We start from the raw sequence: 13260 nt of genomic DNA on the forward strand, positions 1-13260 counted from the left end.
AAGCAGACCACTCTTACCCAGTCCAAAGATCAGGGCTTGATCCATCACCGTTATTTATCTCACTGCACCATCCCAGCTCAGAACCTGGCTATATGCAAATCAGTCTGTCCCTGGCCCAGTGCATCATGGGAACAGGGCAGACTAAACTACCAAGCCAATTCTTCACCAGAAAGGAGACAAGCTACCGGGGACCGGTTTCTGGCATTTCAGCCGTCTTCGGCCCGGCTTGCTTGAATCCTGATGGTGCAGTGAGAAAGGGACTCATGTCTGAGTATACCCTGCCACACCTATAGTGGCCAAAAACGATTCAGAAAAGGGGGTGGTGATGAACAGAGTGTCTGAATTAAGCAGACCACTCTTACCCAGTCCAAAGATCAGGGCTTGATCCATCACCGTTATTTATCTCACTGCACCATCCCAGCTCAGAACCTGGCTATATGCAAATCAGTCTGTCCCTGGCCCAGTGCATCATGGGAACAGGGCAGACTAAACTACCAAGCCAATTCTTCACCAGAAAGGAGACAAGCTACCGGGGACCGGTTTCTGGCATTTCAGCCGTCTTCGGCCCGGCTTGCTTGAATCCTGATGGTGCAGTGAGAAAGGGACTCATGTCTGAGTATACCCTGCCACACCTATAGTGGCCAAAACGATTCAGAAAAGGGGGTGGTGATGAACAGAGTGTCTGAATTAAGCAGACCACTCTTACCCAGTCCAAAGATCAGGGCTTGATCCATCACCGTTATTTATCTCACTGCACCATCCCAGCTCAGAACCTGGCTATATGCAAATCAGTCTGTCCCTGGCCCAGTGCATCATGGGAACAGGGCAGACTAAACTACCAAGCCAATTCTTCACCAGAAAGGAGACAAGCTACCGGGGACCGGTTTCTGGCATTTCAGCCTTCTTCGGCCCGGCTTGCTTGAATCCTGATGGTGCAGTGAGAAAGGGACTCATGTCTGAGTATACCCTGCCACACCTATAGTGGCCAAAAACGATTCAGAAAAGGGGGTGGTGATGAACAGAGTGTCTGAATTAAGCAGACCACTCTTACCCAGTCCAAAGATCAGGGCTTGATTCATCACCGTTATTTATCTCACTGCACCATCCCAGCTCAGAACCTGGCTATATGCAAATCAGTCTGTCCCTGGCCCAGTGCATCATGGGAACAGGGCAGACTAAACTACCAAGCCAATTCTTCACCAGAAAGGAGACAAGCTACCGGGGACCGGTTTCTGGCATTTCAGCCGTCTTCGGCCCGGCTTGCTTGAATCCTGATGGTGCAGTGAGAAAGGGACTCATGTCTGAGTATACCCTGCCACACCTATAGTGGCCAAAAACGATTCAGAAAAGGGGGTGGTGATGAACAGAGTGTCTGAATTAAGCAGACCACTCTTACCCAGTCCAAAGATCAGGGCTTGATCCATCACCGTTATTTATCTCACTGCACCATCCCAGCTCAGAACCTGTGAGACCCTTGCTCATTGCACCATCAGGATTCAAGCAAACTGGGCCGAAGACGGCTGTAATGCCAGAAACCGGTCCCCGGGAGCTTGTTTCCTTCCCAGTGTAAGAATTGGCTTTTGTAGTTTGGTTTGCCCTGTTCCCATCATGCACTGGGACAGGAACAGACTAATTTGCATACAGCCAGGTTCTGAAACTGGGATGGTGCAGTGAGCTAAAAAACGGTGTTGGATCTAGCCCTGATCTCTTGACTGGGTGAGAGCTTTCTGCTTAATTCAGAGACTCTGTCCCTCACCACCCCTTGTTGTAAATATTTTTGTCCACCCTAAGCGTGAAAGGGTATTCTCAGATGTGAGACCCTTGCTCATTGCACCATCAGGATTCAAGCAAACTGGGCCGAAGACGGCTGTAATGCCAGAAACCGGTCCCCGGGAGCTTGTTTCCTTCCCAGTGTAAGAATTGGCTTTTGTAGTTTGGTTTGCCCTGTTCCCATCATGCACTGGGACAGGAACAGACTAATTTGCATACAGCCAGGTTCTGAAACTGGGATGGTGCAGTGAGCTAAAAAACGGTGTTGGATCTAGCCCTGATCTCTTGACTGGGTGAGAGCTTTCTGCTTAATTCAGAGACTCTGTCCCTCACCACCCCTTGTTGTAAATATTTTTGTCCACCCTAAGCGTGGAAAGGTATTCTCAGATGTGAGACCCTTGCTCATTGCACCATCAGGATTCAAGCAAACTGGGCCGAAGACGGCTGTAATGCCAGAAACCGGTCCCCGGGAGCTTGTTTCCTTCCCAGTGTAAGAATTGGCTTTTGTAGTTTGGTTTGCCCTGTTCCCATCATGCACTGGGACAGGAACAGACTAATTTGCATACAGCCAGGTTCTGAAACTGGGATGGTGCAGTGAGCTAAAAAACGGTGTTGGATCTAGCCCTGATCTCTTGACTGGGTGAGAGCTTTCTGCTTAATTCAGAGACTCTGTCCCTCACCACCCCTTGTTGTAAATATTTTTGTCCACCCTAAGCGTGGAAGGGTATTCTCAGATGTGAGACCCTTGCTCATTGCACCATCAGGATTCAAGCAAACTGGGCCGAAGACGGCTGTAATGCCAGAAACCGGTCCCCGGGAGCTTGTTTCCTTCCCAGTGTAAGAATTGGCTTTTGTAGTTTGGTTTGCCCTGTTCCCATCATGCACTGGGACAGGAACAGACTAATTTGCATACAGCCAGGTTCTGAAACTGGGATGGTGCAGTGAGCTAAAAAACGGTGTTGGATCTAGCCCTGATCTCTTGACTGGGTGAGAGCTTTCTGCTTAATTCAGAGACTCTGTCCCTCACCACCCCTTGTTGTAAATATTTTTGTCCACCCTAAGCGTGGAAGGGTATTCTCAGATGTGAGACCCTTGCTCATTGCACCATCAGGATTCAAGCAAACTGGGCCGAAGACGGCTGTAATGCCAGAAACCGGTCCCCGGGAGCTTGTTTCCTTCCCAGTGTAAGAATTGGCTTTTGTAGTTTGGTTTGCCCTGTTCCCATCATGCACTGGGACAGGAACAGACTAATTTGCATACAGCCAGGTTCTGAAACTGGGATGGTGCAGTGAGCTAAAAAACGGTGTTGGATCTAGCCCTGATCTCTTGACTGGGTGAGAGCTTTCTGCTTAATTCAGAGACTCTGTCCCTCACCACCCCTTGTTGTAAATATTTTTGTCCACCCTAAGCGTGGAAGGGTATTCTCAGATGTGAGACCCTTGCTCATTGCACCATCAGGATTCAAGCAAACTGGGCCGAAGACGGCTGTAATGCCAGAAACCGGTCCCCGGGAGCTTGTTTCCTTCCCAGTGTAAGAATTGGCTTTTGTAGTTTGGTTTGCCCTGTTCCCATCATGCACTGGGACAGGAACAGACTAATTTGCATACAGCCAGGTTCTGAAACTGGGATGGTGCAGTGAGCTAAAAAACGGTGTTGGATCTAGCCCTGATCTCTTGACTGGGTGAGAGCTTTCTGCTTAATTCAGAGACTCTGTCCCTCACCACCCCTTGTTGTAAATATTTTTGTCCACCCTAAGCGTGGAAGGGTATTCTCAGATGTGAGACCCTTGCTCATTGCACCATCAGGATTCAAGCAAACTGGGCCGAAGACGGCTGTAATGCCAGAAACTGGTCCCCGGGAGCTTGTTTCCTTCCCAGTGTAAGAATTGGCTTTTGTAGTTTGGTTTGCCCTGTTCCCATCATGCACTGGGACAGGAACAGACTAATTTGCATACAGCCAGGTTCTGAAACTGGGATGGTGCAGTGAGCTAAAAAACGGTGTTGGATCTAGCCCTGATCTCTTGACTGGGTGAGAGCTTTCTGCTTAATTCAGAGACTCTGTCCCTCACCACCCCTTGTTGTAAATATTTTTGTCCACCCTAAGCGTGGAAGGGTATTCTCAGATGTGAGACCCTTGCTCATTGCACCATCAGGATTCAAGCAAACTGGGCCAAAGACGGCTGTAATGCCAGAAACCGGTCCCCGGGAGCTTGTTTCCTTCCCAGTGTAAGAATTGGCTTTTGTAGTTTGGTTTGCCCTGTTCCCATCATGCACTGGGACAGGAACAGACTAATTTGCATACAGCCAGGTTCTGAAACTGGGATGGTGCAGTGAGCTAAAAAACGGTGTTGGATCTAGCCCTGATCTCTTGACTGGGTGAGAGCTTTCTGCTTAATTCAGAGACTCTGTCCCTCACCACCCCTTGTTGTAAATATTTTTGTCCACCCTAAGCGTGGAAGGGTATTCTCAGATGTGAGACCCTTGCTCATTGCACCATCAGGATTCAAGGAAACTGGGCCGAAGACGGCTGTAATGCCCGAAACCGGTCCCCGGGAGCTTGTTTCCTTCCCAGTGTAAGAATTGGCTTTTGTAGTTTGGTTTGCCCTGTTCCCATCATGCACTGGGGCAGGAACAGACTAATTTGCATACAGCCAGGTTCTGAAACTGGGATGGTGCAGTGAGCTAAAAAAAGGTGTTGGATCTAGCCCTGATCTCTTGACTGGGTGAGAGCTTTCTGCTTAATTCAGAGACTCTGTCCCTCACCACCCCTTGTTGTAAATAATTCTGCGGGAAGCCAGCGCCACGGAGTGGCTGGCTAAGAGGAGCAGTGGTGACGCGGGCTCCCATGCCTGAGGGATAGCCCCGCGTGTGCCAGGAGACTATCAGAAGGAACAGAAGTGGCGGCTGAGGTCGCCGATGCAAGTGCGGGGCTCCCATGAGTGAAGGAAGCTCCCTGTGTGCCAAGTGATGCAGATGAGTGACGGAGCCTGTAGCAGCGCAGCGACAAAGGAGCCCGGTGTCTGGGGTGGGGTGGGGTGGGGTGGGTGTGTGTGTGTGTGTGTGTGTGTATGCGCACGCATGTGTCTGTGTGTGTGTGTGCTTGCATGTGTGTCTGTGTGTGCTTGTGTGATTGATTGCAGGAGGCTGACTTGCTCTGGAAGTGGGACAGGAGATGTGCACAGCGCGTGGGTGAACGTGCGCGCACACATGCTGAAATCGCCGACGGCCCTGCACGTGCACATCCCATGTCCCAGATTCACAGCAAATGGATAACAATAGAGGCTTCGCTGGACGCAGCGCTGCTTACACCAGTTCGACCTAAAAATCATGGGCAGATGAACAAGGGTACAGTTAAGGAAATAAAGAAAATGGGCACAACAATCAATAAATAAAACCAGCATAAAGAATTAAGAAAACGGGCACAATCAGGGTACAACAATAGGGAATTGAAAACAGCGAAGATGGGCAAGGATACAATTAGAGACAATAAAGAAGAAAATAGGCGCAAGACAGGGCACAGCGATATGAAAAGCGAAGATGAGCAAGGCTGAACAGGGATGCAATTGACGAAAAAATGAGTGACACAGACGGGCATGGGTACAGTTAATTGAGGGGGCCTCGAACTCCTACCAACCACAGGAGATCTGGGTTAGCGGCAGGCAGCGCAACAGCGGAGCTGCTTGGGGAGAGCGCAGGTCCCTGACCTGGAGGTCAGAGGTCTTGATGAGTATTAAGTGCTAAAGTGAAAAGCCTCTTGATCCACCGAATTCTGAGCAGTCAGTTATACTACAGCAGACTTGTTGAAGCAAATGGATCTCAAGGGTGGAGGGAGAAATAAGAATAAGTTCATTTTTTAGCTGCTGTTGCCAGGGTGTACTTGGTATATCCTGGAGCCTTTTGGTTGATTTAGAGTCTATATTTTTCAATATATTGACCGTAGGTTAATATTGAAATGTAGGTATTTGACCATAGATATAATCTCTTGAGTGGAGACTAAAAGCGATACTGTTTGAGCAAGTTAAGGCTTATTCATACCTTAAAGACTATGTCTACTGGTGACCTTGTTGTGTTGAGACTTATGTGCTTTTCCTTAAAGATGTTCACGTTAATCCTAGGTTTGACTTGGAGGTGGCAGGTGGACCGGTGTACTCATTCCCTAATCAACACCAAATAATTGAAATGAACTGCTTGAACTAATCGGTTATGGTTAATTTGCTGTCTTCGTGCAGCGATTTCAAATTGCAGCTGGATTTTTGCTTGACTTCATATTTGAACTGTCTTGACCCCTACTTTTCCTCACGTGTGGCAGTCCATGTATTCAAACTGTGGTTGTCTAAGCTTTTGGTGATGTTTATGTCCATGCCCCCATTTATATTTCAAACATGATCTCTAAATTACAGATTAACTTTGGCCGGCTTTTGGAATGGACACGATGAAATTTGCTTTCTGCTGCTGCCAGAAAAAGAACTCTGCACACTAGGTAGCAGATCTAGAGAATAAGAATTAATTGTTTATGCATAACTTCATCTAACTGATAGGCGGTAAAAGGCTCCATTTTACCGCAACACACATGCACCAAGCTTGCATGCTCTCCTTGAAAGCCAGGCTAAGACAACTTGGGTTGGAGAGGACAAAAGGACAAGAATGACGACTCCCAGATGAGCAACTATCTGTTAAGTAGGTAAAATTAAACAGTATGTCATTTTTATAACGATATGCACTTTCTGTGTAACTGAGAACAGGCAATATGTACTTTCTGTCTAATTGAGAACAGGAAATAACTTTTCCACATTGTGGTGCTAAATAGAATAAAACCCCAGAAGGCGGGGCCGCGCCTTTTATCGCTGAAAAAAGTGACCGCTGTAGGAAGGTACCTCCTGACTATGGTTGCCCCCAACTTTTTGCCCTGTGTTTTAGCTGGTTTTTGACGTAGTCGACCTGGGACCCTGCCAATCAGGACCCCAGGCCTACTGCTCTCTCTGTAAAATGGATTCCATGTACCTTAGGTACATTTCCAATTGGTACTGGGCCACCTTATCAGACCCTGTAACTCAGGGCATAGGTGTACCCAGGGCCTACCAAGGGCTGAAGCATGTATTATGCCACCCCTGGCTGGCCTCCTAAATTTGACACAACTGGCTGCATGACAGCTAGGGCAAAGTCGTGTAATCACCCTTTGCTGTAGATATAGTATACCTTTATCTAACCCTAAAAATGGACACACAGATTCCGATCAGTCACTCCTATGGCAGGCCTCAACAATCCTGAAGGCAGAGTGCATGGAATCGTGTGAAATGGTGCTCTGGCATGAGCTGAGCCCGTTTGCAGCTTGCGGAACCAAGTCCTAATAGCTGTTCCATGATAACGCATACCATATACTCTTAAGTGCATTATAATCCTCGCGGTTAAATGCTATCTTTGGTATTGCTTTATCAAAACATGTCGAGTAAGGTGTCATACGAATTGGAATACTAACCCCTCGCCAATTCTGGCGACGGGGTTAGCATTCCACCCTTCTAGAGGGACACGACATGTATGTAACTGTGAACCCCGGTTAAAGTTAAACGAAGCCTCAGCTCCACAAAATGGATGCTGCCACCACAGACACGAGTCTGACCCCCTGCAGCTGGGAGTCCTTCCAGCGAGGGGAGCCTGGACAAAGGGTTTCCTGTCAGGGGCGGGGCTAGCACCGTCCCAGACAGGGTTTTGTGTATCCTGGGTAGGCAGGGCTTTACAGGAAGGCGACTGCTAAGTGGCACCCCGGTGCTCACTACGCATAGGCCGGTCAGAACCAGTTCCAGGGGCACACCAGCCCCTGGCCTGGGGAAAGTCCGGCATGGGAGAGGGGTGTAACCACCCCCCTCCTAGTCCCACCCATAGGCAGGACCTAGTCACCGGGTCAGCCCCTTTTCTTAGTATAAAGATAGGAGCGGGCCCTCTGTTCAAATTAGATCATCTTTGGAATCAAGACACAACTTTCTACGAAAGGACTTCAAGATTTCTTCTTCAAGATTCTCCCTTGTGACTAAGGAGTAGTCACCCTGCATCCGCAGGCACCATCTTAAGAACACTGCGGTCTGCTGCAAGTCCTTCCTCAGGAATCCGACGACCCAGCTCGATGAGACCCGGCTTCCCTGGCACCTCTGACCTCTACTCACCTCTACAGCCAAGCTGAGAACCGTGAGTGCGACGAGACCTCGAGGGACCGACGATCGCCAAGACTGCACGACTTCTTTGCAACAAGCCCACCGTGTGCTCCACTGGTGAGTGCTTTGGGGTCCGAGAAGCCCCAACCCTGAGCAGCTCTAGCACCGAAGATCAGCCCTCCAGCATCTCCACGATCTGCGTGGGGCCCTTCTGCTTTTGCCTGTTCACCGCGCTGTGTGGCTACTAGCCGGCTGGCTTGAGGCCTTCTTCACGACGCCCGACGACATCACTGCTGCTGGTCTGGTTGCTCCAGACTGGCCCTTGCTTCCTTGCAACAGAGAAGCACCCCGGACCCTCCTGGTCCACTCCAGACGCCATTTTGAGTCCACCACGTGGGCTTGAATTTGCCAAGGCTTTGTTGCCCAATCCTGGGTCCAGCGACGCCGACGGCTTCATCCATCGTGGGACAGCTCGCTCCTCCATCCTGGTCGCCGACAACGCCTCCTGGTCCGTGAGATCTGCAGAGCACAGCGTCACCCACTCACCTAGTCGAGGTGACCACCATCCGGTGCCCTCCTGGTGCCACCTGACAACTGGCTAGTAGTCTCGAACTTGGTCCCCTCTGCTTTCAGGTGTCATCTCTCTTCAAGATCCAGGCTTGGATCACTTCGAACTCTCTTCACTGGTCGCCTGCCAGCATCTTTCTTCCAGGCTCCTGGTCCGTCTACGAGGATTCCCGACGTCTTTTGAGACCTATGCAGCTGCAGCCCCTGGGCTAGGTAACTTCGGCATTTCGGTGCCCCAGCATAGCCTCACTATCCAAGGGTCAGAATCCACTTTCGTTTTCCTCCTACCAGGTCGGGTTCGCCCGAGAACACTAACTTTGTGAAATCTAGCTACCATAGACTTTGTCCCGCATCACGCGTGAGAGTGCACACTCTGCACCCGAGTCCCCTAGGCTTCCTAGACGTAATCTAAAGATTCTATAGCCAAGTCATAGCGATTGCAAAGCCTATTAGTACTGTACTTACCTGCTAGTAATTTCGCATTCCACTTTCAGAGTATATGGTTTTCCGTACCCCTCGGGCATTTGTATATACTGTGCTAACTTAAGTATTTTCGTAAGAGTTTTGTTTTGTGCTTAGTACCCTGTCCTCATAAAGAGTACAGGGCTGTTGTGATTTTAATAAATACACTGTTTATTTTCATAACACTTGTGTGGTGTCCTTTCACTGGGTATTCAAGGGGTATATGTGTGGTATAACAGCTGGCTTAACACGCCCTCTCGAGTCTTTAGCCTTAGACTGCTCGTCTCCACGCTACTAGGATAGCTGGTCTATAAGGTTGACTTACAACCAATCATCAATAAGGGTTGTTGGACTGATACATAGTGTTCACAAGAATAGTGAGCACTGCATATCAGGCCACCTTCTCACAACCGCTTTCTCTTGTTGTCCTGATTAGTATTGTGATATATAGAACCTTTTGTGCATCTATCGTTCACTTAAATGTACTTAAAGCCTCACATTGAATCTCAAATCACAGATCAAGATTCATAGCATTTGGAGCTGTGGAAAATTAACACTGTTAAAAATCTCTTGGTTGGCTAAGTTCACTAGCTGTGATCTTGGGAAATTAGCAGGGTAAATTTGTGTTCCACAGCCAGGGGATACCAATCTAACTATTGGGAATGCCAGATAATCTGCAGTTTGTAAATTTTTATTATTCTACATGTCTAATCAAATGTACTGCAGAAAATGAAGAGAAAATGTATCAAACTCCCTTCTTTGCAGGTAGTTTGAAAAATATAAATATATATTTTTTTTTACATTAGTGAGCATTTATTCGTTGAAAGTAAGTCACTAACATTGTAGATAAAAATCTAAAACTCACAGACCTATACGTTGTTTTGAGAATAGAAATTCCCTGCGTAAGTATGCAAGACTTCACAGGCGTTCGCTAACAATAATGGTGGTTATCCAGAAAGTTTTTCCTTCCAAATTTCAGTAAAAATCTCTCTACAAATATTTCTAATGTGCTTGCCATAGTGTCTCTTGACCTAATGTGTTTATTTTTACGTTATATATGTCACCACATAAAAATTTTTTTTTTTAGTAGTTCATAAAATATATTTTCTTCTTGTATGAGCCTGAAAGTATTGTGGCTGAAAGCAGTAATGAGGTTTAGGATGTAATGTGGCAATACTACTCGTGTGCACTGTAGTGCTATATCAAATATGATCACAATAAATAAAACCCACAAGCTGGATTATAAAGAGCCATCAGGCGAAGTAGAATTTCAATGCATTCACCACTGTTCTCTCAATGTCTGCATCTACAAAGTACTTTTTCCAATATTAATATGTTCCTTCTCTATTTGCCCCATTTAAATTGTTACAGGAAGAGAAAGAAGCATCTGATGCAAAGCTCTCCAAGGCCAAGCTACAAAACAAAGCTAAGGTTGCATCACTGTCCTCACAGCTAGAAGAACTGAAAAAGCAAATACCAGCCTCTGTCCTCCAACTGAAGAAAACTGACCCGAAAAAGGTGTGTTTATTGTAAAGGCAGCAATAAGAAAGCGTTGCGCCACCTTTTTGAAGTAATACTTATTTTTTATACATCCTGCATCACAGTTGGTACATGAAATATCATACTGCTATGTGATTACGATAATTTTTGTCTCAAAAACTTTGTGCAGTGCCTAGCAAAGCCAATGAACATTATTGAGACTTCTAATGGGAATTATAACAAAAATATCTGAGCTTCCCGCAAGGCCTGACATCTCACGTTAATACATTGGCCAACGAGGTGCAATATCACCGCAGGAATGCTCTTGAACAAGCGATTTTGATCCCTTTTAATATCTTGGTCTGCCTACAGAAACTCCCCTCTGCTGTGAATTCTATACCTAGCCACGGATTCAACAAAGTTTTACCGTATTAACGCTGCAATGGTAATTCTGGCAGTATTGGTCAATTCCCTTGGATAATATATAAGGCACTCCACTCTGGTACCAAAACTGTCTGACCTAGAAACTAGCAATTTCATTGTGCCATCTACGACTTAGTCACAGACAACCAGATCCTAAAAAGGCCACATTTCACAATAGCACCTTTGAACGCTATCCCACTAAACATTAGGGCAAACTCTTTTTTAATATCTTTTGCAAAAGAACTAAGAAGTATGAAATTCCTGTGCCACCAGTCATAGACGTTTGATACTAGTTTCTCACTGGTTTATGTATGGCCATGCTATTTACTGTGATGTTTATATTTGATGACAATCCGTTGCATTATCAGTATCCTACCAATTCTATTATAGCATTTACCCATGTAACATAGAATGTTTAGGTTTTGTATAGCAGCCTGCTACTTCACTTTCCAGTGTATATTATATGCAAAGATTGCTCTGTGAACTGTAACCTGGAAACTGGTCCTGTATCTGAAGTGGTCTCTCACCCACTAGGTCTCATCCAACTTAAGTAAATTGAATACGTTGGCCTTCTCATATATGAAATCTAAATGGCTTTTAGAAAGAAGACTAGTTGACCCTTTGTCTTGGCACTACTGTAGAAAAGTTCATCTTGAGGAAGAATTCTGAGCGACAAGTGGCAGATGTTACCACTTGATGATGTTTGTATAAAGACAGCTTTATTGTTGCGTAACCTCATGTTAGTAGTTTTTTAAAAAGTACAATAAGAAATGGTCCTGAGAGAAAATGGGCATGGTAAACCCCCATTTGCTTTCATGTGTGATGGCCTATCAATGAAGGCCATAGTTTTTTAGGATGGTTACATTGTCCCATTTGTCTTATTATTAGGTTTATGATAGGTCATTAAGAAGTCAGATTAGTAGACGGTAGATGAGACATATCTTTTATTTGAGACCTGCAGTTTTTTAGGTCTCGCCTATACAGCGGAGAAGACCTCTTGGAATCGACTCGCTTTCTGTCCAAAAACGTGCACGCTTTGCATTGCTTTCAATGGCAACGCGTGCACGTTTGGCGATTCCCTTGCGGGAACGAGCTTTAGCGACATCTGTTTGTAATTAACTTTCAAACAGATGGTGTCCCTGCTAGTGAAACGCTTTGTGGGTCTATTTTCTTTTGTTCATTCATCAGGAAATCGACTGTTGAAAGGCTGTGTACGCCCACTTTCCACAATGTTACATTCAAAGCTCTAGTACAAGCCTCTCCTATAGTGAGTGATACAATTACAAGAGTGCCAAGAACTCTGGACTGAGATATAGGGTGCTGATTTGTTTCTGTGGACATATGGAGAACTGCACACTGCAGCCCACCGGAAACCATTAGTGCTCAGGCCCAATAACACCCCCCCATCCCCAGACTCACTGTAAATATTACTTCAAATTCTGACAAACAAATAACTTGGGCCAGCTGACCTGCATACAACCCCTCAGCAATGTGTACAGTGAGTACAGAACAGGGAAACGGGCGGCTTGGGGTGACGGCTATGGTTCCTCTGTGCAGTTTCACAGTAGATGTTTACGGAGAACACGAAAAATAAGTTAGGCTGAGCCGCAAAGTGCTCCTACTGCTGTGCAAATTAGGGCCAGTGACGCATGTACTCACGCACAGTGCCTAAGCGGTACATATGACCAGAGGGCGATTAAAAACAACAAGAAAACCAGACTGGAGCCAGCACTGACAAACAGAGGACTAGCATCTCCCCACTCACTGCGATTGCTTTCTGCACGGCATCAGCTAGGCCCCAGAGATAGATGGATATATTTTTGCGTTTAGTCCGATGCAGCGCAGCCACGCCACACAGCAAAAACGAAAATTCGAGTAAAGCCACAGACTCCGTGCTCTCGTTATCAGTGCCTTTTATTCGTGATGAATAACAGCCCACCAGTCGCCATGACGCGTTGCACCTCAGCCGAGGCTTGATCACATGTCATGAAAAGAAGGAAGGCAGTAACTTTAAATAGCATAGTTGATCACATGATCGGTAGTACATCCTGTTTAAGTTAAAGGGGTATACATCAAATCATCATCAAGGGCGCAGTGCCCTATTAACACCACAGTCACATCCCCAAAAATAATCAATGAAATCGTTGTTCATTCGCATTGTGCATAAACAATCAATATCATAATTGTGAAATTGATATACAAAAAGAGGCAAAAAATTCATAAATTTCAATTTTAGAAAAATTCTAAAAACATTCGTTTTCTAGAAAAATATAGTTTCTGAATTCATATATTTACATAATGTACAATAAATATACAATTATTCACAATAATTATCATGGTTAAAAATCCATTAATCAAGCCTCATGGGTCCTAAACAGAATCTATTATTTTGTTTGTGCTGTTTGTTTTTAATA

At 46.1% G+C, this 13260-nt stretch overlaps 1 protein-coding gene across 4 annotated transcripts in view; it reads left to right on the forward strand.

Moving 5' to 3' along the window:
* Positions 1-13260, forward strand: part of LOC147729254 (uncharacterized) — a 690765-nt gene that overhangs the window by 68495 nt on the left and 609010 nt on the right. For all 4 annotated transcript variants that reach the window (XM_086959552.1, XM_086959555.1, XM_086959553.1 and 1 more), the window contains exon 4: positions 10316-10462. In XM_086959552.1, coding sequence (XP_086815678.1) covers positions 10316-10462 — 147 coding nt within the window. The remainder of the gene's footprint in view (positions 1-10315; positions 10463-13260) is intronic.

This window comes from Lissotriton vulgaris, chromosome 2_2 (genome assembly GCF_964263255.1).
Source record: "Lissotriton vulgaris chromosome 2_2, aLisVul1.2, whole genome shotgun sequence".
Classification (NCBI taxonomy): domain Eukaryota; kingdom Metazoa; phylum Chordata; class Amphibia; order Caudata; family Salamandridae; genus Lissotriton; species Lissotriton vulgaris.